This window comes from Antechinus flavipes, chromosome 6 (genome assembly GCF_016432865.1).
Source record: "Antechinus flavipes isolate AdamAnt ecotype Samford, QLD, Australia chromosome 6, AdamAnt_v2, whole genome shotgun sequence".
Classification (NCBI taxonomy): domain Eukaryota; kingdom Metazoa; phylum Chordata; class Mammalia; order Dasyuromorphia; family Dasyuridae; genus Antechinus; species Antechinus flavipes.
Genome location: NC_067403.1, coordinates 213,587,578 through 213,612,605, shown reverse-complemented (window position 1 = coordinate 213,612,605; position 25,028 = coordinate 213,587,578). Strand labels below are relative to the sequence as shown.

The following is a 25,028-nucleotide window of genomic DNA, read 5'->3' as shown; positions in this document are numbered from 1 at the left end:
GGTGATTCAGATGGATTTGCTTTGGGTCTCTCATTAAGAGGCACTGGCTTCCCATAATCTTGAACAGCAACCAAGGCAGAGAAGAAAATGTGCATGACAGGGACTGGATGTGTTCTAATACATTGGAACTATATTGAATGAAACACATTGAATGAAACCAGAAGGTATATATCTGTTTAGTGTAGAGGTCATTTAAATGTCCTGGGCAAAGTTCAACTGAAAGAACCCTTTTAACCCTTGTGTCATAAAGATGGTACCCATTCTTTCTGTCCTGAAGGGATGGAAACCCCTGCCCTTTAATGCATCTGTCAGCCCCATTGCCCCTCTCCCACCGCCCAGATTTTCAGCACTTGTTTGCAACAACTCAGTGTTTTTTGCAGATGAAAAAGTTGACCCACACTTTGATTTTCTTTATTTTCAATCGATACGGTATGAATACAAAGTTTCTAGAAAGCTACAAAAAGTCTACCACTTCCTCAAGAAGGCATCAAAATGTGTCACTTTGCAAAGACATGAAAACACCTGCAGTAACTGACACAAAAATAGCATTTTTAGAGTGATGAAATAATTGCACTTAACTGGCATGGATATTAAAGTTATCACACATGTACCGCGAAAGCTAGAATACATTTTTTTTTTTTTTACAAAGCACTTTATAAAAAAATTCTCTGCACACAAACCCTATAATTTTCATATTACTATCATACTAAAGATAAATTCACTTTAAAGCCAACACTTAAAAACATTTTGAAACAAAAAAGGTACCAGTACCTACACACAGACAATAACAAATACAAGAATACTGTACTGCCAAGAGATTGAAGTGAACTTCTTTTGGAAATTTCTGCAATTAGGTTAAAGAAATGTGAGATTTTCTTTGCCCTCCTTCCCTCCCTCCCCCAACAGGGTCCCCACCCACCCAATCTAACAAAAAGGAAATGCTTTATCAAAAGGCAGTTTCCACATCAAGTCACCAGCAGCAGTACAATCATAAAGTAACCACTGACCATATATGAATATGCTTAAGTCACAAACCCATTTTTATACACATTACACGAATAAACATAAAGTGAGAATTCCATTAAGTCATTTACAACGTGAACAGATGTACATGGCAAAACGGGTTTACGTAAAATGTACGGATAGTAAAGAATTAAAGGCTATTCAGGTTTTTTTTTTTCAACTGTTATAAAATTCTTCTGTCATTTTTCAGGCACGTACTGTATTTTATTTTATTTTATTTATTTGTTTGTTTGTTTGTCTGCGGTCATGAGCCTGAAGTAATAAGGCTCACCAAAAAATGTGTCTTTTAAGGAGGTAACAGGGAAAAACATCATTTGTCAACCAAGGGCTTTCAATAGCTAACTGACACAATGAAGATTACAAATATGAAACTGGAAAAGTCTGAGACTGACTTCCAATTGGCTTGCATTTGAATACTAAAAACTTCCTTTCCTGAAGAAGGAGAATGAAGAAAAAAAAGAAAAAAGGAGGAGGAGAAAGAAGAACAAAGAAGAAGGAAGAAAAAGAAAGAATGCACAATCTTATAATCAAAGGCAGACAAAAAAAGGTCAACCTGAGAAAGGTCTGAAACTGGAATCTATAATGATTGATAAGGAACAACAGAGAGATTAAACATCATTTCAAAAAAAAAAATCAGAACACTTCAGAGTATAGAGACTCCAAAAAAAAAAAAAAAAAAAAAAAAAACAACTTCATAGGGAGTAAGAAAACCAATTACTTTCAAAGAGTTAGGAAAAGAAAATAAATACAAGCATTTCAACTCTTCTCATGGTGGGTTGACTTCTGCTAGCTGCCTACTGGCATTAAACTTTAATCAAACAAGTTTCACTTTGAAAGATATAGGCAATGGGTTTAAAAAGGCTAAAAACTATTGCCAAATGAAACTAAGCTAGGAAAAAAAAAGAGGGGAGGGGAAGAGAGGAGAAACAAGTATTATTAGAGCTTCATTTTTTTTTTTCAAGGCAGGGTGCAGTACCAAGATCCATGGTTTGAAAATTCAAGTAGCTAACTAACTTGTGTAGTGTTTGAATAGAAATGGCTGAATTTTAGTGGCATTCCAGATAGGTTTATTTTCATTTGTAAATCTTCATAGCATAAGGATTAGAGGGAGAGTGAGGAAAGAGAGGCACAGAAATCAAGTGAAATAAAATAAAATTTCAAATTTAGAAAGAGTATTCTTATGATAGACACCACGCAGGAGCAGACAACATAATGTCAAAAGTTTATCAAGCGACTATAAAACTGTGTTTATAATAAAAATACCTCTCTTCCAGATTTTGGTTGGGCTGGTGTTTTTCCCTGGTCCCCTAGCCCAACCCCTCACGTTCATTTTCTTTATAATGTATGGCCCAGATCTCAAAAGGTGACAAAAGCAGACAATGACTTTAAGGAGTTGCCTTCCTTGGGACTGAAACATTTCTTGAAAATGCTGAGTTGTGACTGGTGCTCTTTGGGAGATTTTTCAAAGCACATTCAGACATCACACTCAAGAATCAACATTTCCAGGCTTTAAAAAGCTGGTTTGGATTTAATTTACCCTAATTCACTTTGGTTCGGTACTTTTCTCTCGGTCTGGTGCTTCCAAATTTCCAAAGAGTCTAACTTTGTAAACAAAATAGTGCACACTAGAACTAGAATAAAAAGGAAAGCCTTCACAGGAACTGAAATGTTCAACAGAAAGGAGATCGAATGAACCCAAAGTTGTAACATCTGTCCACTGACAAATGATTTCTGTGGCTAGCGTGCTCCACAGACACAAGACTGGGCAAGGAGCTGAAAAGGGAGTACATGGGTAATCTGGATCCATTAACATCCCAGTGACTGATCTTTCACGGCTGTAAAACAGTGGTGGAAAATAGAAAGTTGTGGACGGGACTATCCAATGACTGGTGGCAAGGTTACCATACGCAGTGCTCTCTTGTAAATGGAGGCCTAGAGTTTTGTGTTTTTTTCCCCCTCATTCCAATAAACCAAAGGCATTACGGTGATCTCTAAATATTTTTGGTCTCTCTACAAATTATCATCATTATGGCAGCACTTTTCTAAGCTGGAACGGCAAACCAAAGGCACTTTCATGCTAGAGTGAAAATTCAAAAATAGTTAAGTATTTGGTCGTGAAATTTAAAAGGCAGCATCATAAGTACTTTTCACGGAAAACTATGAAGTTGTAACCTTTCATTTTGGTATATACATTTAAGAGTGTAATGATGGGATTGACTTGGATATAATTTCATGTTTTAGACCAAGTAGTCAGGAAAGTTTCCTGTGGAAACAAAGAAAACAGGTGCTCATTTTTTTTTTGTTGTTGTTGTTGTTCATTTGTTTTGTGAATGGAGCCAATTTGTAAAAATCAGGTCGAGAAATGTCTCTAAGAAAAGGCTGGTGGCAAGTACGTCTAAGAGAACACTAAGGCACTGCATACTGGAATGCTTTGGCGGCTCGGAATTAAAAAGTTCCTAGAAAAGTAACAGTTACAAGAGAAATGCTTCCAGCTTACAAAAGGGCTCACAGTTTTCAGGCAGCCTTTTGTACCACACACCCCACGTTGAACATCCCAAGGATTTAAGGCTTTTCAGAATGAACGTGTGCAGGGTTTAGCCACGTATTGAAAAAGGGTGAAGAAAAAGCAAAGCAAACACTTCCTCCTAAAATGACACACGGACAACACTGATGCACAAGCTTGGAAAAACCTGACATCAGGAAGGATGCAGTACCGGAGCATAGAAAACTGTACCTGGTTTGTAAATGGACTGATATATCGTTATACAATTCAAATTGTTGACTGTCCTAGGGGAAAAAACAAAACAAAACAAAACAAAACAAAAAAACAGCTACAGCCACTTATTGTATTGGAGTCCTAAAGAAGACTTGGCTTTTAAAAAGTAGTTTTAGAATAGAGGGTGACCTCTGGGCTCTCGGGGTGCTGTGCTCTTGCTGATGGGATGGTCAGCATCAGAAAGGTGTCTACAGGTACCTATGGTGGAAGGTGAACCATACACAATGCTAACTAAAAGGCTCATCAGCTTTACTATGTGCATATCAATGATATGACTATAAGACAGGATTCTTAGCCAGCAGGCAGAAAATGATATTCAGATAGAGCTGTGTCTTAGAAATGTTATTTCTATTAAATTGGTGTTATTTCTATAAAATAGTTTATTCTAGATTTCTATAAAATAGTGAGTCTGTCCCTTTTCCAAGATCTCAGCTGATTCCCTCCTCACCCCATTCATTCTCTCTCAAACTCTGGATGATCTCTTTCCCAGTCAATGTTCTTCATTCTAAATCAGGGGTCCTCAAACTTTTTAAATAGGGGGCCAGTTCACTGTCCCTCAGACTGTTGGAGGGCCGGACTATAGTAAAAACAAAAACTTTGCTTTGTGGGCCTTTAATAAAGAAACTTCATAGCCTTGGGTAAGGGGGTTAAACGTCCTCAGCTGCTGCATCTGGCCCCTGTAATCTAAATTTTCCAGGGTCAAAAAACAAAACAAAACAAACAAACAAAAAACATTTCCCCTGGAATGTCTATACGAATACTAATGAGATAGTCTGGGAAGTGAATCCTTGGCAAGACTCCATAGAAAATTCAGCAAAAAGGTGCTAGGAACGAAAGCTCTGAGGAATCGGTGGAAAGCGATGATAAAGAGAAAAGACTCAAAATGAGCGTGGATGATGGGAAGCCCAAGCATTCATCATTTCTATTAGGAAGGGAACAGGACTTAAGGGGAGCAAGAAGATGATGAGTAAAGAAGTTGTTCCAGGAAAGACTGGAATAGGAATTGAATCTCTACCTGGTTCCTCAGTTTCCTCATCTATAAAATGGGTTGGATGAGATGGTTTCTCCAGTTTGAATAGCTATAGATTTCTAATCCTTATTTCTTTTCTACCTCTGCTATGGCAGCCCTGAAGCCAGGATTTGGCAACTTTTGTTGGCTATTGTCCTTTGTGCTTGAAGAGAACCAAAATGACATCACTATGTTGGAGTCAAAGTACAGTGCCTACAACTGAGGCTGATCAGACCAATATGAGCTCAGAAGATTTGAGATCATAGTTTGGGCACAAGGCTACTGGGCCAGAAGGGGATCTGCATACCATAGTCCCAGCTCTAATAGGCAAGTCCTTATTTTTTTTTTTTTTTTTTGTAAAATGGTGACTTAGGCCAAATCATTGTTTTCAAAATACAAGCAAGAAAACATTACTAAAGGCTTTTAATTCACAAAATACATAAACTTAAGCAGATCTGCTAAGTGTCCTGCTTTCTGCATTCTGGGACTTAAAACTCCTATTTCTTTCTTTCCAGGTCCCCATCACTATTCCCATGAGACCAATCAGTCTAATATGGGATGGGAAACATTGGCCCAGAAAGTTTTATTAGAGCTTTATTAGACATTCTGTTTAAGACAATCTCCAAAGCAGTCCCTGGTTTTTATTCTGGGTCTTTCAGGAAAGCAAAGAGGAATGGAGTTACACTGTCCAACTTAGTGCCCTTTTGTCATTATATTTCACTTCAGAAAACAGAAGGAGAGGCCCCACATTCCCTGGTGAAAATTGGCATGGAAAGGCCCTGAAAATAGATAGAGAGGACCAAAATTTAGGAGAACTAGTTATCACTTGAGTCTCATTCCTGGAGGTTTTTAGTTCTACAACCAGAATATTGTAGAGCAGGAGTCCTTAAACTTTTTAAATAGGGGGCCAGTTCACTGTCGCTCAGACTGTTGGAAGGTCGGACTATAGTAAAAACAAAAACTTTGTCTTGTGGGCCTTTAAATAAAGAAACTTCATAACCCTGGGTGAGGGGGATAAACGTCCTCAGCTGCTGCATCTGGCCCATGGGCTGTAGTTTGAGGACCCCTGCACTTGGAAGAGACAATCAAGGAGAATTTGCAAGAGGGCCTCAGATAAAATTCTGTAGTTCCCTCCAAGCAGATTTAGGGGAGGATGGATTGCTAGGAAGAGATGGAAGAGACACAAAAGCTGCTACTGAAAGGAGCCACAGCACATCCAAAAGGTCTAAGCCTTACTATTAAGAAGTACAGGATGAGAGAAAGCTTTAGCTTTTGAAAAATAAAGGATTAAGGGGAAAGAAACACCCAAAATTTTAAATGGGATAAGAATTATCAGTGTTTTTAATCAAAAAGCAATCCCAAATCCACTCACTGATAAGAGCAAAGCTCCAAACAAAGGTTTAAGGGCAGAAGAAGATTCCACAGAAATGGAATCCATGTCAAAAACCACCTAAGCAATTTATCATACAATTATGTTGAGAAGGAGATGACTGCATGTAAATAACTGTGACTAGGGAGCTTTGAATCTGGCAGGAGAGGTTTGGGATACCAAGGAGTGGTTTGTTTGGCTGTTTGTTAGTTTTTTTTTTTTTTTTTTTTTAATTCCCTCTATTTAGTACCACTACATGAGAAATTTCTAAATCTCAGTGGGGTTGTGTGTGTGGGTGCGTATATGTGTGTACAAGCTTTGAAAAACAGATTGAAATATCCTTCCTGTTTGTGGGCCACACAAATCGCATATGGCTCCCTTCAGGCATAACTGCTTGAGAGGGCAATGGGACCACCATGGGAAAAGGTGGGCAAGATACCAAAAGTCTTGATTCACTTTCAAGTTATTAAAGCTTAAAGTTGCACAAAGACTTGTGACATACTTTATTTTGGGAGCAGCTACTCAGTCACAGGCTAAGAAGATGTAATCCAAAAAGACACACACAGCCTTAAAATAAATGGCCACCTGTGAGCAGCTGTGAATGGGCCAAATGGGCCCTGGGAATAGGAGTAAGGACAACATCTGGATCTGGCCTAAACTGAGTTACAAGCTCTGTAAAGGACTGCAGTTCACACAGGAGCCCCCACAGTTCAGCACTATATGCCAAATTCCATCTTGTCTTCCCAGGGACCAAATGCACACATTTTGATGAAATGTATGATGTGCTAGGAAAAGAGACCTGAGTTCAAATCTTGACTCTGCTACATACTAGCTGATTGATGTCAGGACAGGCTTTTAGTCTTTCTGGGTCTCAGGTTCTTCATTTGTAAAAGGAAAGATTTGGGGCAGAAGATGACTAAGGTCTCTTCTACCTCTCAATCTGTCTCTTATGGCAGGTTTGGGTAAGAGATTGTATCCTGTAGCTGTGAAGCAGTTTTATTTGGGTGACAATAAGTGGTGGAAAACTGGCATTCAGTAAACATGGAAGGAAGAAAAAACAAGGAAAGAAAAAAAGGAAGGAATGGAGGGAGTGAGAAAGGAAGGGAGGGAGAGAAGGAAGGAAGAGAGGAAGAAAGAAGAAAGGAAAGGAGAGACAGAGGAAAAGGAAGGAGAGGGAAGAGAGACAGAGAAGGAGGGAGTGAGGAAGGGAGAAAGGGAGGGAAGGAAGGAAGGAGGGAATGGAAGGAGAGATGAATAGAGAAAGTAAAAAAGGATGGAAGGAGGGGGAGGAAGAGGGAAGGAAGGAAGCAAGAAACAAAGAAAGAATGATGGAAGAGAAGATGGAAGGAATGGAGGAAGAGAAAAAAATGAAAGGAAGGGACTAAAGGAAGGAAGGGAGAGAGGAAAGAAAAGGAAGAAAGGAGGAAAAAAAGGAAGTGGGAGGATGGAAGGAAGGAGCACCATGCTTTATAATCTGGGTCTTTTAATGAAATATATAGTATCAGAATAGAAAGAATCCAAGTGAAGTCCTCACTCTCCCTACCAACTCTAACTGCTGAATGTATCTGAGCATTTGAAGAGGGAAATAAAGAACCCTCAAATAAGCTTGTTTCAAAAGAATGAGCATGAACAAATACACCCAAGTTAGTGACAAATGGCATGCCCAAACCTTGAGGGAGTTAGTCAACACACAGAATTGAAGAGCTTGAAGAGATGTTCAGAAAACGCCTCTTGCTTGTCCATTCAAGGACTTTAGATATTCAAATGAATGTGGATCTGTTAAAAAAGCTCAGGTGGGTCTGTGATGTTCTGGGTGGCAGCGATACTAAAGCAGATGAGCCTTTTGGAATTTGGTCTATGAAATCTTTTTCCCACCACAGTCCTCTCTCTACCTTGCAGCTAACAGTGCAGTATTCATGCCAATTTTTTTTTAAAAAACTCTTATTTTGTTACTAATAATTTCAGTGTTTCAAATTCAACTCAAATTAATAGAAAATTTAGTTGTCCATATAAAATATAACTGCACACACAACTACAATGTAAGTTTAAAATTTCAGTATTTACCTACTTATTGCAAAACAAGCCATCTTTTTCATTAAATAATCAAATCTTCATATTAGTACAATACAATTTTTATATTTTTAAATACACTCTATATGTTATGTATAAGGGATGACATTTTCTTTCTTTGCAATACCTGTTCAGATGTTTAATGGATTAGAGAATTAGTTTTAAATGGTGAGGAAAAAAATACAATTTTGCCTCATTAGGGTCTTCCTACCAAGCATTTCTTAAGGCTACATTGTAACATTTGGTTTCAAAAAGGAAAAAAAAAGGTTTCGTTTAAAAAATAATTTAGTGAATTACATTCGTTTCACCCTAATTAGTTACAAAGATATTCTAAAGTTTCTTCACTTTGTGTACTCTTTACATTTATACTTAAAGTTTCACTTTTAATTTTACTTGCATCTTAAAACAAGTATTTTATGTTGGAAAAAAAAAAACTAAATACATTTGTATAAATGCTGTAAATTTCCCATGGCAAATGCTTCTGTCTTACATTTTTTACCACAATTAAAAACAAGTCTCCCAGACAGAGACCTCAGCTTTTTAAGTGTCATCTTTCCCAAAGAACTGTGGGTTACAAATCTGAAGAACACATCATTTTAGAAAGAATTTTTTTTTTAACAACTGTACCAGAATTTCACAGCTACAATGATATATGAACACATGAAAAATGACTCTGACAGGATTTAGAAAACCGTGGGGGCTTCCCTGGGCCAGGGGCCCGGCCACTTAGTACTGAGGTTTACAGTCTGTAGTTTCATGATGACGTGTGTGTGTATGTGTGTGTATATGTATATATAAATAACCGTGCTCAGTCCTTTACAAGCCTGTAAATATGATGCTGTGCTCCATGCTCACTATTTGACACTTCAAATACACAGGCCATGCAGAGGAGGGTTTCTTGTGTATCCCTGTTCGTTACCACCTGTAAGAGACAGATCACACAAATAGTTAGGAGGGCTGGTGACAGGGGCATCCGACAGTTCAAATGCCATTCACCCAGTGCTATGACAACCATCAATCATTTTAAAATAAATATATGTAAGCTCTGGCCAATGGCCACATAATCTGCTCTAAGAGAAGGGTTTGGCTGAAACTTTAGGAGATGTTTCAGGTAAGCTACCTGAACTATGACAAAAGGATTTTGTCCTGATGATGGGCCCATCTGTAGTGCTGCTGTCCTGGCACTCTAAAGACATGGTTATAGGGAACACAAAATCTCAGAATTGGAAGAGTCCTTCCTGTCTGATCCAAACCTAGCCAAGTAGAACTCCCTCTAAATCATTCCATCTTTTGTGAGTCATGGCTCCCCACTTTAGTTTGGTGAAATTTCTGAATTCCTTCTCAGACTTATGCTTTTAAGTGCTTAAAATGAAATACATAGGATTACAAAGCAACAAATTACACAGAAATAATTATCCTTTTTTTTTTTTTTAAAAGATTAATTTCATGGATCCAAGGTTGAGAATACTCCAGTCCAGGGTATCCCAGTGAAGAGATAACCAGCATATCACACTCTATGAAGTAGATCTAATCGCGAGATATTACTATTTACATCAAATCTGAATCTCTCCATAATTTCTACCCATTTCTCCTAGCTAAGTCTGATGTTTGGGGTCAAATCCAATCCTTATTCTTAGAGAGAACTCTCAATTTCCCCCTACATCTTTTCTTCTGAATTCAGGTCAAACTACAGTTGTTTCAGTCAAGCTACACATGATTTAAACTCAATATGTCCAAAACCTTTCTCCTACCTTCCTTCTTATTGTAGAGGAAAAAACATCCTTCTAGACCCTCAGTTTCATGTCCTGGACCCTTCACCATCTCTCATCCCCATATCCAAGTTGTTGTCAAGGTATGTCAAGGTCAGCATTTTTATAGAATCTCTCAAATACACCCCCTTTCTTCTGACTGCCCCAACCTTGGTGTAGACACTCATCCCATCACACCTGGATAATTGCTATAGCTGCTGGTGGGTCTTCCTCCTTTCCCCACTCCAATCCTTCCTCCAGTCACCCACCAAAGTGATCAATCTAAAGCAGAGCTTCTTGAAATTTTCACTTTTTGTCTAAGAAATTTTTCCATGACTCCAGGTACAGAGATATATAAAATAACGATACAAATCAAACATTTACTGATAATAAATCATAATTTTATCACATTCAGTTAGGAGAGTCCATATGGGATTGTAAATCACAATTTAAAAAGCTGGGATCTAAAGCACAGCTCTCATGTCCTACTTAATAAATTCTAGTAGCTTTCTATTACCTCCAGGATCATATATAAAGACCTTGCTCAGTGTTCAAAGTCCTTTATAATTTTGCTCTCTTCTGACTTTCAAGGCTTCTTATATTCTTTCTTGGTTGGTCTATCATAATAAAGGTTCGACCTACCCAAATTTCTAGATCTTTTTGAGGAAAACAGCCACCCAGGCATGACTTCCTCATCTTGTATTTGTGAAGTTGGTCTTTTGAACCAACTGAATATCAGACTCTGTGTCTATAAGATTCTTTTTTCCTTCCTTCTTTCCTTCCTTTCTTTCTTTTCCTTCCATCCTTTCTTTCTTTTCCTTCCTTCCTTCCTTTCTTTCTTTTCCTTCCTTCCTTTCTTTCTTTTCTTCCTTCCTTTCTTTTCCTTTCTTTCTTTCTTTTCCTTCCTTTCTTTCTTTCTTTTCCTTCATTTCTTTCTTTTCCTTCCTTCCTTCCTTCCTTTCTTTTCCTTCCTTCCTTCTTTTCTTTCTTTCTAAATTGAATATGGCTCAATGGTCTTGCCTGACCCTCCAATGCTTCAAAAACTACTTATGACCATCCCCTCATCACAGTAAGCTTGTGGGTAGAACACTGTCCTCAGAGTCAGGAAGACCTGCCTCAGATCCTAGCTGTGTGACACTGGGCAAATTACCTAAGCTATTCAGTTTCTTCCTCTGCAAAATGGGAATAAAAATGGCACCTACCTCCAAAGATCAAATGGGGAAATTTATATAAATTTATACATTTATGTGGAATAATGTAAGTAAATGTTGCAAACATTAAATTGCTATGTAAATACAAGCTGTTTTGTTGTTGTTTAATGACTTCTGAAACCTTCTTTTAGAAACAACTCAGGGAAGTCAGTAGCAGCCTCATTTCCCCCATTTAATAGAATAAACTTTGGCCTTTCTCTTCCAAAAAAACCAGGAGGGAGTGGGAAAGAATAAAAGAAATTATTCTATATCTCTGGAAAAAAGTTAACTCCTTACCAACAAAATTGTAAAGTTTTCCAACACACTGTTCATCATATACTTCTCTGGTAAATGCTTGAGCTTGTGGATGAAGTTGATCATATATTCACACATTGGAGAGCGGTTTATTCTATACACAAATCGGCCATTCTCAAACCTCGCGTATTCCGTCTGAGAGGAGAAGAAAAAAAAAAAAAAGATTTCCATAAATTTAAAAATGCATTCAACAGCTGATTGATTTTTGCATTGCCTCATAAGAGGAAAGAATGTGTGTGTGTGAGGGGGTATATGGGTGAATGGTGGTAGGAAGGATCAAAGGTAAATGCCATCAAAACATTGCTCTTCCTCAAGTACTAGATAGCCATTTATTCCCCCTCAGCACTAACTCCAAATGAACACCTCACTACAAAGGGTCTCCAGCAGTATTTAGACAGGAAACTTTATCTATATATAGGTTTGTCATGCTTATATATGTTATCTTCAGCCCTCATAACAACTTTGTGTGGTACCTGAGGTATCTCAGATGATCCTCACTTACCCATAAACAAGGAGATCAGATCAATCAGTACTTTGATAATTAATTATTATTAATATAATTAATTCAGACTCTTCATTAAAAGAACAAATACTGAAGCTTATATGATAAGAGGACAGCACTACTTCACACCTGTCAGATTGGCTAAGATGACAGGAAAAGATAATGACGAATGTTGGAGGGGATGTGGGAAAATTGGGACACTGATGCATTGTTGGTGGAATTGAGAAGGGATCCAACGATTCTGGAGAGCAATCTGGAATTATGCCCCAAAAGTTATCAAACTGTGCATACCCTTTGATCCAGCAGTGTTTCTACTGGGCTTATATCCCAAAGAGATACTAAAGAAGGGAAAGGGACCTGTATGTGCCAAAATGTTTGTGGCAGCCCTGTTTGTAGTGGCCAGAAACTGGAAACTGAGTGGATGCCCATCAGCTGGAAAATGGCTGAATAAGTTATGTTACATGAATGTTATAGACTATTATTGTTCTGTAAGAAATGACCAGCAGGATGATTCCAGAGAGACCCAGAGAGACTTACATGAACAGATGCTGAGTGAAATGAGCAGAACCAAGAGATCATTGTACATAGCAACAACAAGACTATATGATGATCAATTCTGATGAGCGTGACTCTTTCCAGCAATGAGATGATTCAGGCCAATTCCAATGATCTTGTGATAAAGAGAACCATCTACACCCAAGGAGAGGTCTATGGGTACTGAGTGTGGATCACAATATAACATTTTCACTCTTTTTTTGTTGTTTGCTTGCATTTTGTTTTCTTTCTCATATTTTTTTTCCCCTGCTTGATTTGATTTTTCTTGTGCAGCAAGATAATTGTATAAATATGTGTGCATATATTGGATTTAACATAAAAAAAAAAAATAAGAGGATAGGATTCATTGGAAAAGACCCTGATGTTGGCTGAGATTGAAGGCAAAAGGAGAAGGGATGAAAGAGGATGAGATGGATGGTTATAATGGAAGCAACAAGCATAAGCTTAGACAGAAAGAATGGAGGATAGAAAAGTCTGGTGTGCTGTGGTCCATGGAATCAGAGTTGGGATATGAGTGAGTGACTAAACAACAACAAATTCTAACAGTCATCATCTATATGTGATATGCATGCATATTATAAACCCCCAACCAAGGGAATTGGGAGCTTTCAGGAGAGATATAAGCAGTGCTCTGATTATATCAGGAATTCTTCTTTGCCTGGAAAATATAGGTCACCAGAACTAGATTCCTCTATGATTCTGCCCTTTCTGATATGAAACTGCCATTACAATCAAGATAATTTTTCTGAAATTCTACAATGTCTTGCCTTTGTATTTTTGTTGTCTTCTTGATTGTCCTAGCACCATTTCTGCCTGTTAAGCCTTTTTCTTATCTATCAAGGCCTAGGTCAAATTTCACCCCTCTCTAAGAAGACTTCCAATCTCCTCTTCCTCCTCCTCCAGGAAGAAATCATCTTTCCCTTCTCTAAACTCTTATAGCATTTAGGTTGTACCTTTTCCCTAGTAGTTATCACTTACTATCTCATATTCTAATTATTTTTAATGATAGACATTCTAAAAGTATTTGCTGAACTGGCTGGGTACTGTTTTTCTTTTTAAAAAAATATATATCTTTGGATTCTGGATTGGTCCAGAACATGGGCATTTATACTGTTGGAAAATACAGTTTTGAGCTGCATCTTCCAGATGGCCCAGCACAAGAAATTGCAGAGTCAATATTCAATAAATGTTTGTTGAATGGCTATTTAAAATAAGAATAAAGTGACCAGAAAGTCCCACCTAAACTCAGAGATTATCAAAAAATGTCATAAACGTTACATTTGAAAGGGACCTAGAGACATCATCTAATAATTTCATTTAAAAGTTGGAGAAATGGGCCTTACAAGTTAGTTAAATATGATATGATATCCAAAAGATCTGGTGTCATCTAGGTAAGTAAAGCATCCATAATAAGGGAAGTGACATTTCTGTTACACATCACCCTGGTAAGATCCCAAGTGTCACATTTTAGAAAGGATAGAACAAAGCTCTATCCTATAAATTTATCTAGAAGATGTTGATTAGGATTAGGTTAGTGAGAGAGCTGGAGAACATTTGGAGAGAGACAAAGGTTCAGCCTAAAAAAAACCATCTTGGAAGGTGGCTCCCTCCTTACTGAAGATCTTAATTTAAAAGAAGGGAACATTGGGGACATTGAAAAGGAGATTTTTTGACCATGTGCATGTGGGACAACTTATATCCAGCTCTGAAGCAGCTTGGCTATGGATAGACAGCAAGTCATTAGCAATTTGGAGGGGAACTGCATCTGGCTTTAGTGGGCCAGCTTGATGGTAGAGAGGCCATCATCTAAGAAATGTACGCATTATGGGTGCTGACAAAAATCTGCCTAGCCCAGGGTCTGTTTGCTCAGGTGTGTTTGCCCAGCAGGGGATGGGAGAGAAGGGACCAACAAAAAAAGCTTCTTTATTTACATGGTGGTTGGTGACAGGGGTGAACTAGAACTATAATTTCACTGGCATAGGAAACTTCCTGTACCCATGAAGGACACCTGCTCTGCAACTTAGTCTTTAAAAGGGGGCCAATGAGAGATCAGGGAAGTTGCCAACCATCTTATAAGTGTGGGATTGAGATCTGACCCATAGGTTTTTCTGAGTCCAAGAACAGCTCTGTCTGTGCTATTCACATTGACACTTAATTTCTTTTTGTTATTATTAAAGATTTTTATTTCCAAAACATATGCACGGATAATTTTTCTACACTGACCCTTGCAAAACCTTGTGTTCCAAATTTTCCCCTTTCTCCCCATCCCTTCCCCTAGATGGCAATTAATCCAATATATCTACACTTAATTTCAATAGTTTTTTTATAATTAATCAAGTTTAAAACAATCTTTGACTCTTTTCCAATTCCTTTATCCTTTTATCTAGCCATGAAGTCTTTCTTCTACATATCTCTCATATGCATTTCTTCTTCTCCTTTACTGATATTATCCCTCTGGTAAGACTCCCAAGCACCTGAATTCTAAATGACATACCTGACATCCTAGACTCTTCCTAAACTCTTCTAGTTCCAAAAATACTTTCATGACTGATTTTTCTTAGCATATGCTCTCATCTTGTCTCTCCTCTGGTTCTCAGCCAGTACCTGACAACAATATCAAATTCCCCATCTAGATATTTCGATTCTTCCATCATATGGACCTCATTTCACTTCTCCATATTTTCTGTTACTACTTATTCAGCACAAATTCTGGTCTTGGTCAGAGCAGTGTAGAAAAATTAAATCAAACAAAGGGAAGTCAGTGAAGCTACCAAGACCAAGAAATAACCAAAGATCCTTTGTGGAAAACACAGGAATATTATTGACGAATTTTGAAGCCACAGGTAGCAGAAGTCCCTAGAGCTTTACAAAGCTTTCTTAGAAACAATGAATGGATGACAGTGGAAGGAAGGAAGAGGAATGAGATCAAAAGCATATTGCAAGCCCACGATTAGAGATGCTTATACTAATACCTCTTAATAAAAAAAATGAATTGGCAAAGAAGAAAGAACCCCATGATTGAAATTATGGGAACAGAGAAGACCAGGATTCATATTTAGAGGAGGACACTTTAGTTTAAAAAAAAAAAAAAAAGCTTCTGCCCCAAAGAGTAATGTGAAATGGCTCCCTACCCAGAGAGAATTTATAGAACTCAAAAAAGAATTCAAAAAACAAATGAAAGGCATTGAGGAAAAATTAAAGAAAAAATTAAAACCATCCAAGGGGAAAAAAAAGATTATGAAAAAAAAAAGCTAACCAATTAGAAAAGGGGGTAGAGAGTCTCAAAGATGAAAATAATTCTTTGATAATTAAATCAAACAAAGGGAAGCCAGTGAAGCTACCAAGACCAAAAAATAACCAAAAAATTTATAAAAAATGAGAACAGAATGTGAACCATCTCAAGAAAAAACAACTGATCTAGAGAATAAATCAAGGAAAAAATATAAAAATAATTGGACTATCAGAAAGTTGTGACCAAAAGAACCTTGACATAATAATGCAGAAAATAATCCTAGAAAATTGTCCTGAAGTGATAGAACACAAGGGGAAAGTAGAAATTAAAAAAAAAAAAAAAAAAAAAAACCCCACCGATCACCACCTCAAAAAGATCCTTTGTGGAAAACACAGGAATATTATTGACGAATTTTGAAACCCCCAGATCAAAGAGAAAATTTTGCAAGTAACAAGAAAATAACAATTCAAATACTCTGAGGGTACAATCAGAATTGTACAGCATTTATCAGCAGCTACAATAAAAGATCACAGGTCTTGGAATCATATCTACAGAGAATCAAAAGAACCAGGCCTGCAGCCAAAAATATATTCAGCAAAATTATCTATAATTTTCAATGAGAAAAAAAATGGATATTCAACAAACTTGCAGACTTTCAGGCCTTTTTTTTTTTTTAATTACAGCTTTTTATTTTCAAAACATATGCATGGATAATTTTTCAACACTAACCTTGCAAAACTTTGTTCTAAATTTTTCCCTCCCTTCCCTATATATATTAAACATGTTAAAATATGTTAAATCCAAAAAATGTACACATATTTATATATTATCATGCTACATAAGAAAAATAAGATCAAAAAGGAAACAAAATGAAAAAGAAAACAAAATGCAAGCAAACAACAAAAAATACTATGTTGTGATCCACACTCAAGCTCCCACAGTCTTCTCTCTCGGTGTAGATGTCTCTCTCCATCATAAGATCATTGGAAATTGGCCTGAATCATCTCATTGTTGCAAAGAGCCATGCAAGACTTTCTATCAACCAAACCTGAACAAAAAATCTAACGTTTAAGAGCCAATATAAAAGAAAATTTTAAGGAACTCAACATGGACAAACTGTTTAAATGTGGACAAAGTGTTTATTTTTTTTGAAACATGGGAAATTATATTTTATGTTTAAGATTTACATCAACAATTGGGTAGCTCAAAAAAAAGAATGGCAGAGTACAGCTAAAAATAGTAATTATATTATACAAATAAGGTGCAGACGAAGAATAGACCCAAAGGCATTAGAGGGGGGAGGAGGGCTTGTAGTTCTGAAAATCTACTCACATCAGAAATGGCTTCAATAGTCAACATTACATATATACAATGAAAGGTTTGATACCCTCCAAAATCTATGAAGAAATAAGCAAAGGGTGAAGGAAGAAGACAAAGGAAGGATCCCTGGATGGGGAGAGTAATAATAAGCCAAATACAGTGGAGAGAGAACTAGCTCTGAAGTCAAACCTGGTCTCAGACACTTAACACATCCTGGCTGTGTGACCTTGGGCAAGTCATTTAACCACAACTGCCTCAGCAAAAAAATACAATATTATTGTTATTATTATTAAATTAAATAAATAATTAATTATAATGTTATTATAATGTAATTATTATTATAATAACAATAATAATAAGCCAAGTAATGGAGCAGAATTTAATGAGTCAGCAGGGATAGCAAAGACATGTGTGTATCTAGGGTATGTGTATGTTCATGCACATATATATAAATATATCCCTTTTTAACTATAGCCTGCTTGGTGGTGGGAGTAGATAAAAGGGGAGAAAAAGGAATAAAGTAAACAAGGTACACAGCAGAGAACAAAAGAACAATTTACAAGGAAGTAAAGACAGACACTCATGAATACACACATACACACACTTTTTAAGACTGGTATTTATTGCTATATATTTCAAATCCTCCCCGATATTCTGTTGGGCACATGATAATGTTCTCTTTTATTTTGTTTCATTTTGTTTTGCATTGCTTTTCTGTTTTTCTTTTTGCTTATTCTGTTTCTTTAAATAAAATAAATTTGGAAAAAAAAATTCTGGCTTTGGATCAATCCAGCCACTGTCTTGGCTCATTTGGCATGAGATAATGGCTAGAGAACTAGTTGTGCAGTCAGAAAAACTCAGGCTTAAAGTCCTTCCCTTGATATATACTTATGAGCAGTAACAAAGCTTCTTAGTACCTCTAATAGACTAAGAGACAAATTGCTGTTCTACATTTGAAAGTGAAGGAAGTTTCCATATTGGAAGTTTTATACATTTATAAAACCCCAGGTCTTCCTCCTCCCTAATATTCCACCACCTAGAATCCCCTTCTTCCTTCTCTCTGCTTATCCTTCAAAGTTTTTGGACATGTTTGTCACCAGGTTCCACTTCTTCTGCCACATTATCTAATTCTTGCTCCCAAACTAGATAAACCTGCACAGACATTTATTTTCTTAGCTCTCATAGCCCATTCAGTGTCTAGCATGGAACTGAACACTTAAGAGCAGACTGTTTTGTATCATACTGTTCCATCTCACCAATGAGACTCATTAAATGCAGAGGTGGCTTTCACAGGGCCCACCAGAGGCTGGGCGCATATTAGTACTGTAAACATCAGCCAAAAGACTGACACAGGACAAAAATCAACAGCTAAGGTGGAGGACAGACAGCTGGACCTAGAGTCAGGTAGACCCGAGTTTAAATATGGCATCAGGTATCTCTGTTCAAGTTAACTGACCGCTGTCTGCCTCAGTTTTCCCATTTGTAAAATAGAGCTAATATCAGCCTGGGGTTGTTGTGAGGATCAAATGAAATAAAAATAGGAAAAGCATATTGCAAATGTGAAAACTCTACACTAATGCTAGATATTATCATTATAACCAAAATTTATACAAAGATCAGTGGCTCATCTACAAAGAGAAATATAAAGGACTTTGGTCCTGGTTGATGAAACCCACTTACATGTTCTCCATTAAGAAGCAGAAGATTACAAATGGTGTGTCTGCTGGATTTCATGAAATGTTTTTCTTCATTATAAAGGATGGCTTTTATTGGAGGGAGGGGGGTGTTGGGAAGGGAAGTAGAATTATCGGGAAATGACTACAAGGTAAGAAACAAAAATTATCAACAGATCATTAAATGAAGGGGAAAAATACAATGGTTTGGTCCCTGGGGATGTAAATCTCAAAACAAGAGGCAGACACTGACAAGCTTCTCATCCTGGTGAAAAAATGAAATCTATTTTTATCCCCCGTGAGTCATTTTGGAAAATCAGATGTAACTATAGAAGACTCAAATGGGAATATTTCAGGAAATGGCTCCTTAATGGCTGAATTATCATCTTGTGATGGCTCTCCTGAAGCCACAGGTAGCAGAAGTCCCTAGCTGCCCCCTTCCATCTGGAGTCTTGGCTAAGCTAACAATTGTTAAGCTAAGCAATGTCCTGGGGGTTAGTTTCAGCTTTACCACATGTGGAATACAGGGACTGCAGGTCAGAGACACCTTAGTCACAGAGACTTCCCAGGTCTGATTCTCCTAGGTGCTTTACAAAGCTTTCTTAGAAACAATGAATGGATGACAGTGGACAGAAGGAAGAGGAATGAGATCAAACTGCCCCCTCACCACCACAAAAAGCCAAACAAAAATCCCTCACCCTCTGCCTTCCACATTAAGTCACTTTATCCACAACCACAAGGAGAAAAAGAGGCTTTGCATCCGAAAGAAATGAAACATCTTACCTCTACCTTCTCCACTACTTGCTTCCCGAATGAACAGACTTTGGTAGAACAGGTGATGGTCATGTTCTCTGAACTCTCATACTGACTGGTTACCCCATAGAAAGCCCCTGTGTCATCTTGAATGTTGCAGTTTAAATCCGCCTGTGGGAAAGGGTCACAGAGATTGGGAATTAATTTGTCATCAGGCAACATCAATGTGAAATGATGAACTCTTTTGAATAAATGGGGGGTGGGAAATGATTGAGAGGAGATGGGAACCACAAGAGAAGAGTAGATGAAAGGCCAGGTCCATTCAGAAACATTTGTAATAACCTGAGGATCATTTTTCTTTTTATTAAAGACAGCACTGGTCATATTTCCTTGAAATAATAAATAGCATACACCTGGCTTTTTTTTTTAAATTTACTTCACAGAGCATGTGAATGAACTCCCAAAAGATCTATACCAATTCATTTAAGGAAGCAGAGTATGATCTGAAATCCAAAAATGCAGCTGAGAACAACAGCATGATGGGAGAAAATGGTACCCAGATCAGAACTTCCACATCCGTAGATGTCTACAGGGAAGGAAAACAGAAATGGAAGTTTCGTGCTCAATTCTCTTTTCTTCTAGCTACAATTCATGGAATCATGAGCTCCTATGGATTTTATACAGATAACTCCTGATACCACATCTCTCAAGACCTCCATTCCCACATATCTTAACTGACCGCAGGACAGTTCCAATGGAAGATCCCACAGATATCTCAAACTCAAGTCCTGCATCCACCCTTCCTACTAGTTTTCCTGCTTCTGTTCAGGGTACCCAGGCTCTGCAATTTGAGTCATCCTCAATGTTTCACTCTTTTTCAACTTCCTCTAATCCAATTGCTTATCAAATTTTATTGATTCTCATTTCCCAATAGCTCTTTTATTCATAATTCTTTATTTCCCCTTCATTCTAACCACCCCACACCAGACTTTCATCATCATCATCTCTCTCTCTCCCCCCAGAACTATTAGCAGTAGTCACCTCCCTGGTCACCCTGAATCTAGATTTTCCCTTCTCCAATCCATTATCCTCCATAGCCAAAGAAACACCTCCAAAGCACACATGTGATAAGATACTGCTCTGCTCAAAAGGCATTAGTGGTTCGTTATTTTATCTCTGGGATCAAACATAAATTCTTTAGCACACTTCTTAAAATGCCTCACTAACTGTCATCACCCTGTTTTTCCTGACTTTTTTTTATGACTGCCTTATGTTTTGAAAAAATATACTTTTAAAAAAAAAATCTTTAATTTTTATGGCATTTTAATGTTTCTGAAATGCTTTGTAAACATTGTGTTATCTGATTCTCACAACATCCAAAGGAAGGAAGTGCTATTATTCTATTTTAAAGATAAGGAAACTGAGGCAGATCTTAAGTGACTTACCCAGGATGACATATCTAGTAGTTGGCCAAAGACAGATTTAAACTTAGGTCTTTGTGACTTTGGATCTAGTATTTTATCTGCTTCCCTTAGTATATAATTGTATGGAGACTATTCTAAGAATATCACTTCTCTGACCTGTTTGGGGCAGAACATAGTGGGAACTATCAAAATTCTTCAGTAGTGTTAAATAACATTCTTTGAGTTCAGTCATCCAAAGATTCTTCAGTGAACCGTGCTGTTATTCATTTTCTATTTCTCTCCATTTCATTCATAGACACTATCAGGAGATGTCACTAAATGTCCTTAAATTCAGATACACTAAACATCTTTAAAATTCTCTTGACTTGACCTTCTAGTGGTGCTTCCCAAAGGACACACATAAAATGCCTGGAATTCACACTTGTGCTATCATGTGTATGCTTAAGTCTCCTGGAAAAAAAAAATAATCAGAGATTCCTTCAGTATAAAGGAAATGATCAGCATCCTTTATTTTTAATGAACATATTAATTCCTTTAATTCTAATGATTATAAACCAAATATTCTAAGCCTTTGGGACAGGTATCAAGTTTATTGGTCTTGTAGTTCCTAGCATCTTTCTTCATTAGAAAGATAATCCATTTCTAGTTCCTTGACATATTTTGAATTTCAATGAATCTAAAAATTCTCCCAATAGCTAATGTCCAAAGTGAAACAACTTTGTAGTTAAGAAGCTACATACCTGACTACAGTAAAAAACAAACAAATAAAAAAAGCCATTGTTCAAGTCATCAAATAAATTGTTGCAGCAATCCAGGGAGTCTCATAGGAGCATGATTATAGAAGTTTTCATAGTTCTCTGAGTTGTTTTTGCCTTTACCAATAAAATGTGTTTAGAAAATCATGTACTGTGCAAAAACATTTGTGGCAGCCTTTTTTGTAGAAGCAAGGAACTGGAAATTGACTGGATGCCCATCAGTTGGGGAATGACTGAAAAAGCTACGGCATATGAATGTAATGGATTATTATTGTTCTATAAAAAAATGATGAGCACACTTATTTCAGACCTGGAAAGATTTATATGAACTGATACTGAGTGAAGGAAGCAGAACCAGAGAACACTATACATGGCAACAGCAAGATTATGTGATGATCAACTCTGATGGATGTGGCTCTTTTCAACAATGAGACAACTCAAGGCAATTCCAATAGATTTGGGATGGAAAGTTATTCACATCCAGTCAAAGAACTATGAAAATTGAAAATGGAACAAAGCATACTATAGTAAGCTTTTTGCTGTTTTCTTGTTTGTTTGCCTGGTTTTGTTTTTGTTTTTGTTTTTGTTTTTGTTTTTGTTTTTGTTTTTTCCTTTCTCATGTTTCTTCCCCCCACCTTTGGTCTGATTTTTCTTATGCAGCATAATGAATATGGAAATATGTTTAGAAGAACTGCACATGTTTAACCTATATTGAATTGCTTGCTGTCTAGGGAAGAAAGGAGAGAGGGAAAACACAAGGTTTTGCAAAAGTGAATTTGAACTATCTCTGCATATGTTGGGAAAAATAAAATACAGTTTTTTAAAAGAAAAAGAAAGAGTGAAGGCTTATGTTAGGCTATGTCTAAGAACCCATGCACAGCCACCATAATTATAAAGCTACTATGTGCAGTCTTAGAATGTTGGACTCAGATTTAGGAAGATTTGGATTTGATTCTCCTCTCAGATTTTTAATACTTCTGTGACTCCAGATTGGTCTCTTCAAACCTTCCTTTCTCCTCTTCCCCAACTCAATTTGCTACTTTGTTTAAAAAAAAAAGAATTGGGCATAATTAGAATTTTAAAGACCAGAAGTGTTGCTCCTTCTTCATTCCTACTTTTTAAATAAAATTCCCTTTGATATGCTAGATCTTTTGTTCCTCCAAATGAACTTTGTTATATTCTAACTAATTCTGTAAAGTATTCTTTCCTCCTAGTGTTTTGATTGCTAAAACACTAAATCTGTGAAGTCAAATTATCACTTTTGTCAGATTATTCTATTAAATTTATTATATTATATATACTTACCCATGAGCACTGACTATTCCATTAATTATTTAAGGATGTTATTTATTTCTTAGAGCTTTTTGTATTTATATACATATTGATTGTGCCTTGGTAAATCAACTTCCTGATATTTATGTATTTTGTAGTTCATTTCTATTGAAATGAACTACAAAATACATAAATACCAAAAAGTTGATTTTTTTATCTTTTTGTTTTATATCCTATGCTTCTCATTGTCTTTGTCATTTAAACCTTTGCCAGAAAACCATCTCTTATAATGAAATAATTTTTAAAAGCAGGAAGTGAAGAAATAGTAGGGAAAAAAGCTTTGAGAAACTAACTTTTTTTTAAGTTTGATATATATGCAGTATTCTATGTCTGGTTTCCCACTTCTGCAAAGACAGAGAGGTATTTTCTTATACCTCTTCTTTGGAATCAAGCATGGTCATTATAATTCTGTTTTCCCTTATCAACTCTGTGGCTGCTACATACACACACACACTATATATATATTCTATGATTTTTGAGGTCAAATTTTGTAATCTGATACTTTTCCATAGCTATTTCCCAGCATTGCCTAAAATTCCCTAGGATTTTCTAAATTAATAAATTTGATAAGCTAGTATAAAATAAATCCCCATACATAAATGACCAAGGAAAGAACTTCTATAATATTCATGACAAAGATATTTCTTTTTTTTTTTTTTGACAATTTTATTTTATTTTTTTAATATTTTATTTTATTATAACTTTATATTGACAGAATCCATGCCAGGGTAATTTTTTTTTTTTTTTTACAACATTATCCCTTGCACTCGCTTCTGTTCCGATTTTTCCCCTCCCTCCCTCCACCCCCTTCCCTAGATGGCAAGCAGTCCTATATATGTTAGATATGTTGCAGTATATCCTAGATACAATATATGTTTGCAGAACTGAGCAGTTCTCTTGTTGCACAGGGAGAATTGGATTCAGAAGGTAAAAACAACTTGGAAAGAAAAACAAAAATGCAAATAGTTCACATTCGTTTCCCAGTGTTCTTTCTTTGGGTGTAGCTGCTTCTGTCCATCATTTATCAATTGAACCTAAGTCTTATGACAAAGATATTTCTAAAAATATTAGGAAAAGTGGACAATAGTCTTGGCAGAAATTAAGTTTAAACTACAACTAACACTACATATGATAATAAACTCAAAATGAATGCTATCAAAAACTAAAAGAAGAACAGATCAGGTATTTTTCACAGTTATGGATAGGGGGTTAATTTTTAACTAAAAAAGGGATAGATAATTGCAAAATGTAAAAAAACAATTCAGCTTACATGAAACTGAAAGTCTTTTTCATTAATAAGATTAATGTGAGTAGCTTAAGAAGGGAAGAAGTTAATTAGAAAAAAATTTGTTTAAAACATTTGAAAAAATATGATACCTCAGACATATAGGAAATTAACAAACATATAAGACCAAAAGCTTTTATCCAATAGAAGTCGCCGAAGGATATGAACAAATTATTATTAAATTATCAAAAGAAAGAAATGCAAACTATTAACACCATTAAAAAGGATGTTCCAATAATCTTAAAAATTATCACATAATCTTGATAGTAAAAGAAAAACAAAACCAAAATTATTTACCTCACACCTAGCAAATTAACAATGAAGACAAAAGCTGCTATGGTCAGTGGTAAAGGAGCTGCTGAAAGACAGGGACACTAATTCCCTCTTAGTAGAGAGGTGAACTGGTACTACTATTTTGGAAAGCAATTTGGAATTAAGCAAATAAAATGTTTAAATGATGATACTATTCAACTAAGAGATTCCACTTTTAGACATATATATCAGTAATAACCTTAAGAAAAAGATTCCATAAACACCAAAATTTTTATGCCTGCCATTTCTGTGGTAGCAGAGAGCGGGAAACAAAGCAAATGTCCATTAATGAGGGAATGGTACAACAAATTGTGGTATACCAATATAATAGAATATTATCATTATATATGCTATAAAAAACAATGTACATGATGAAGAGAAACAT

The 25,028-nt window shown here is 36.4% G+C and overlaps 1 protein-coding gene across 4 annotated transcripts in view; it reads right to left on the bottom strand.

Moving 5' to 3' along the window:
• Positions 1-389: 389 nt before the first annotated feature.
• TEAD1 (TEA domain transcription factor 1) overlaps positions 390-25,028 on the bottom strand; it is a 302,844-nt gene continuing 278,205 nt past the window's right edge. For all 4 annotated transcript variants that reach the window (XM_051964254.1, XM_051964255.1, XM_051964257.1 and 1 more), the window contains 3 exons: positions 19,566-19,706; positions 11,483-11,635; positions 390-9,169 (listed from right to left, as the gene is read on the bottom strand). In XM_051964254.1, the coding sequence (XP_051820214.1) occupies positions 9,056-9,169; positions 11,483-11,635; positions 19,566-19,706 (408 nt within the window). In that variant the 3' untranslated portion in view covers positions 390-9,055. The remainder of the gene's footprint in view (positions 9,170-11,482; positions 11,636-19,565; positions 19,707-25,028) is intronic.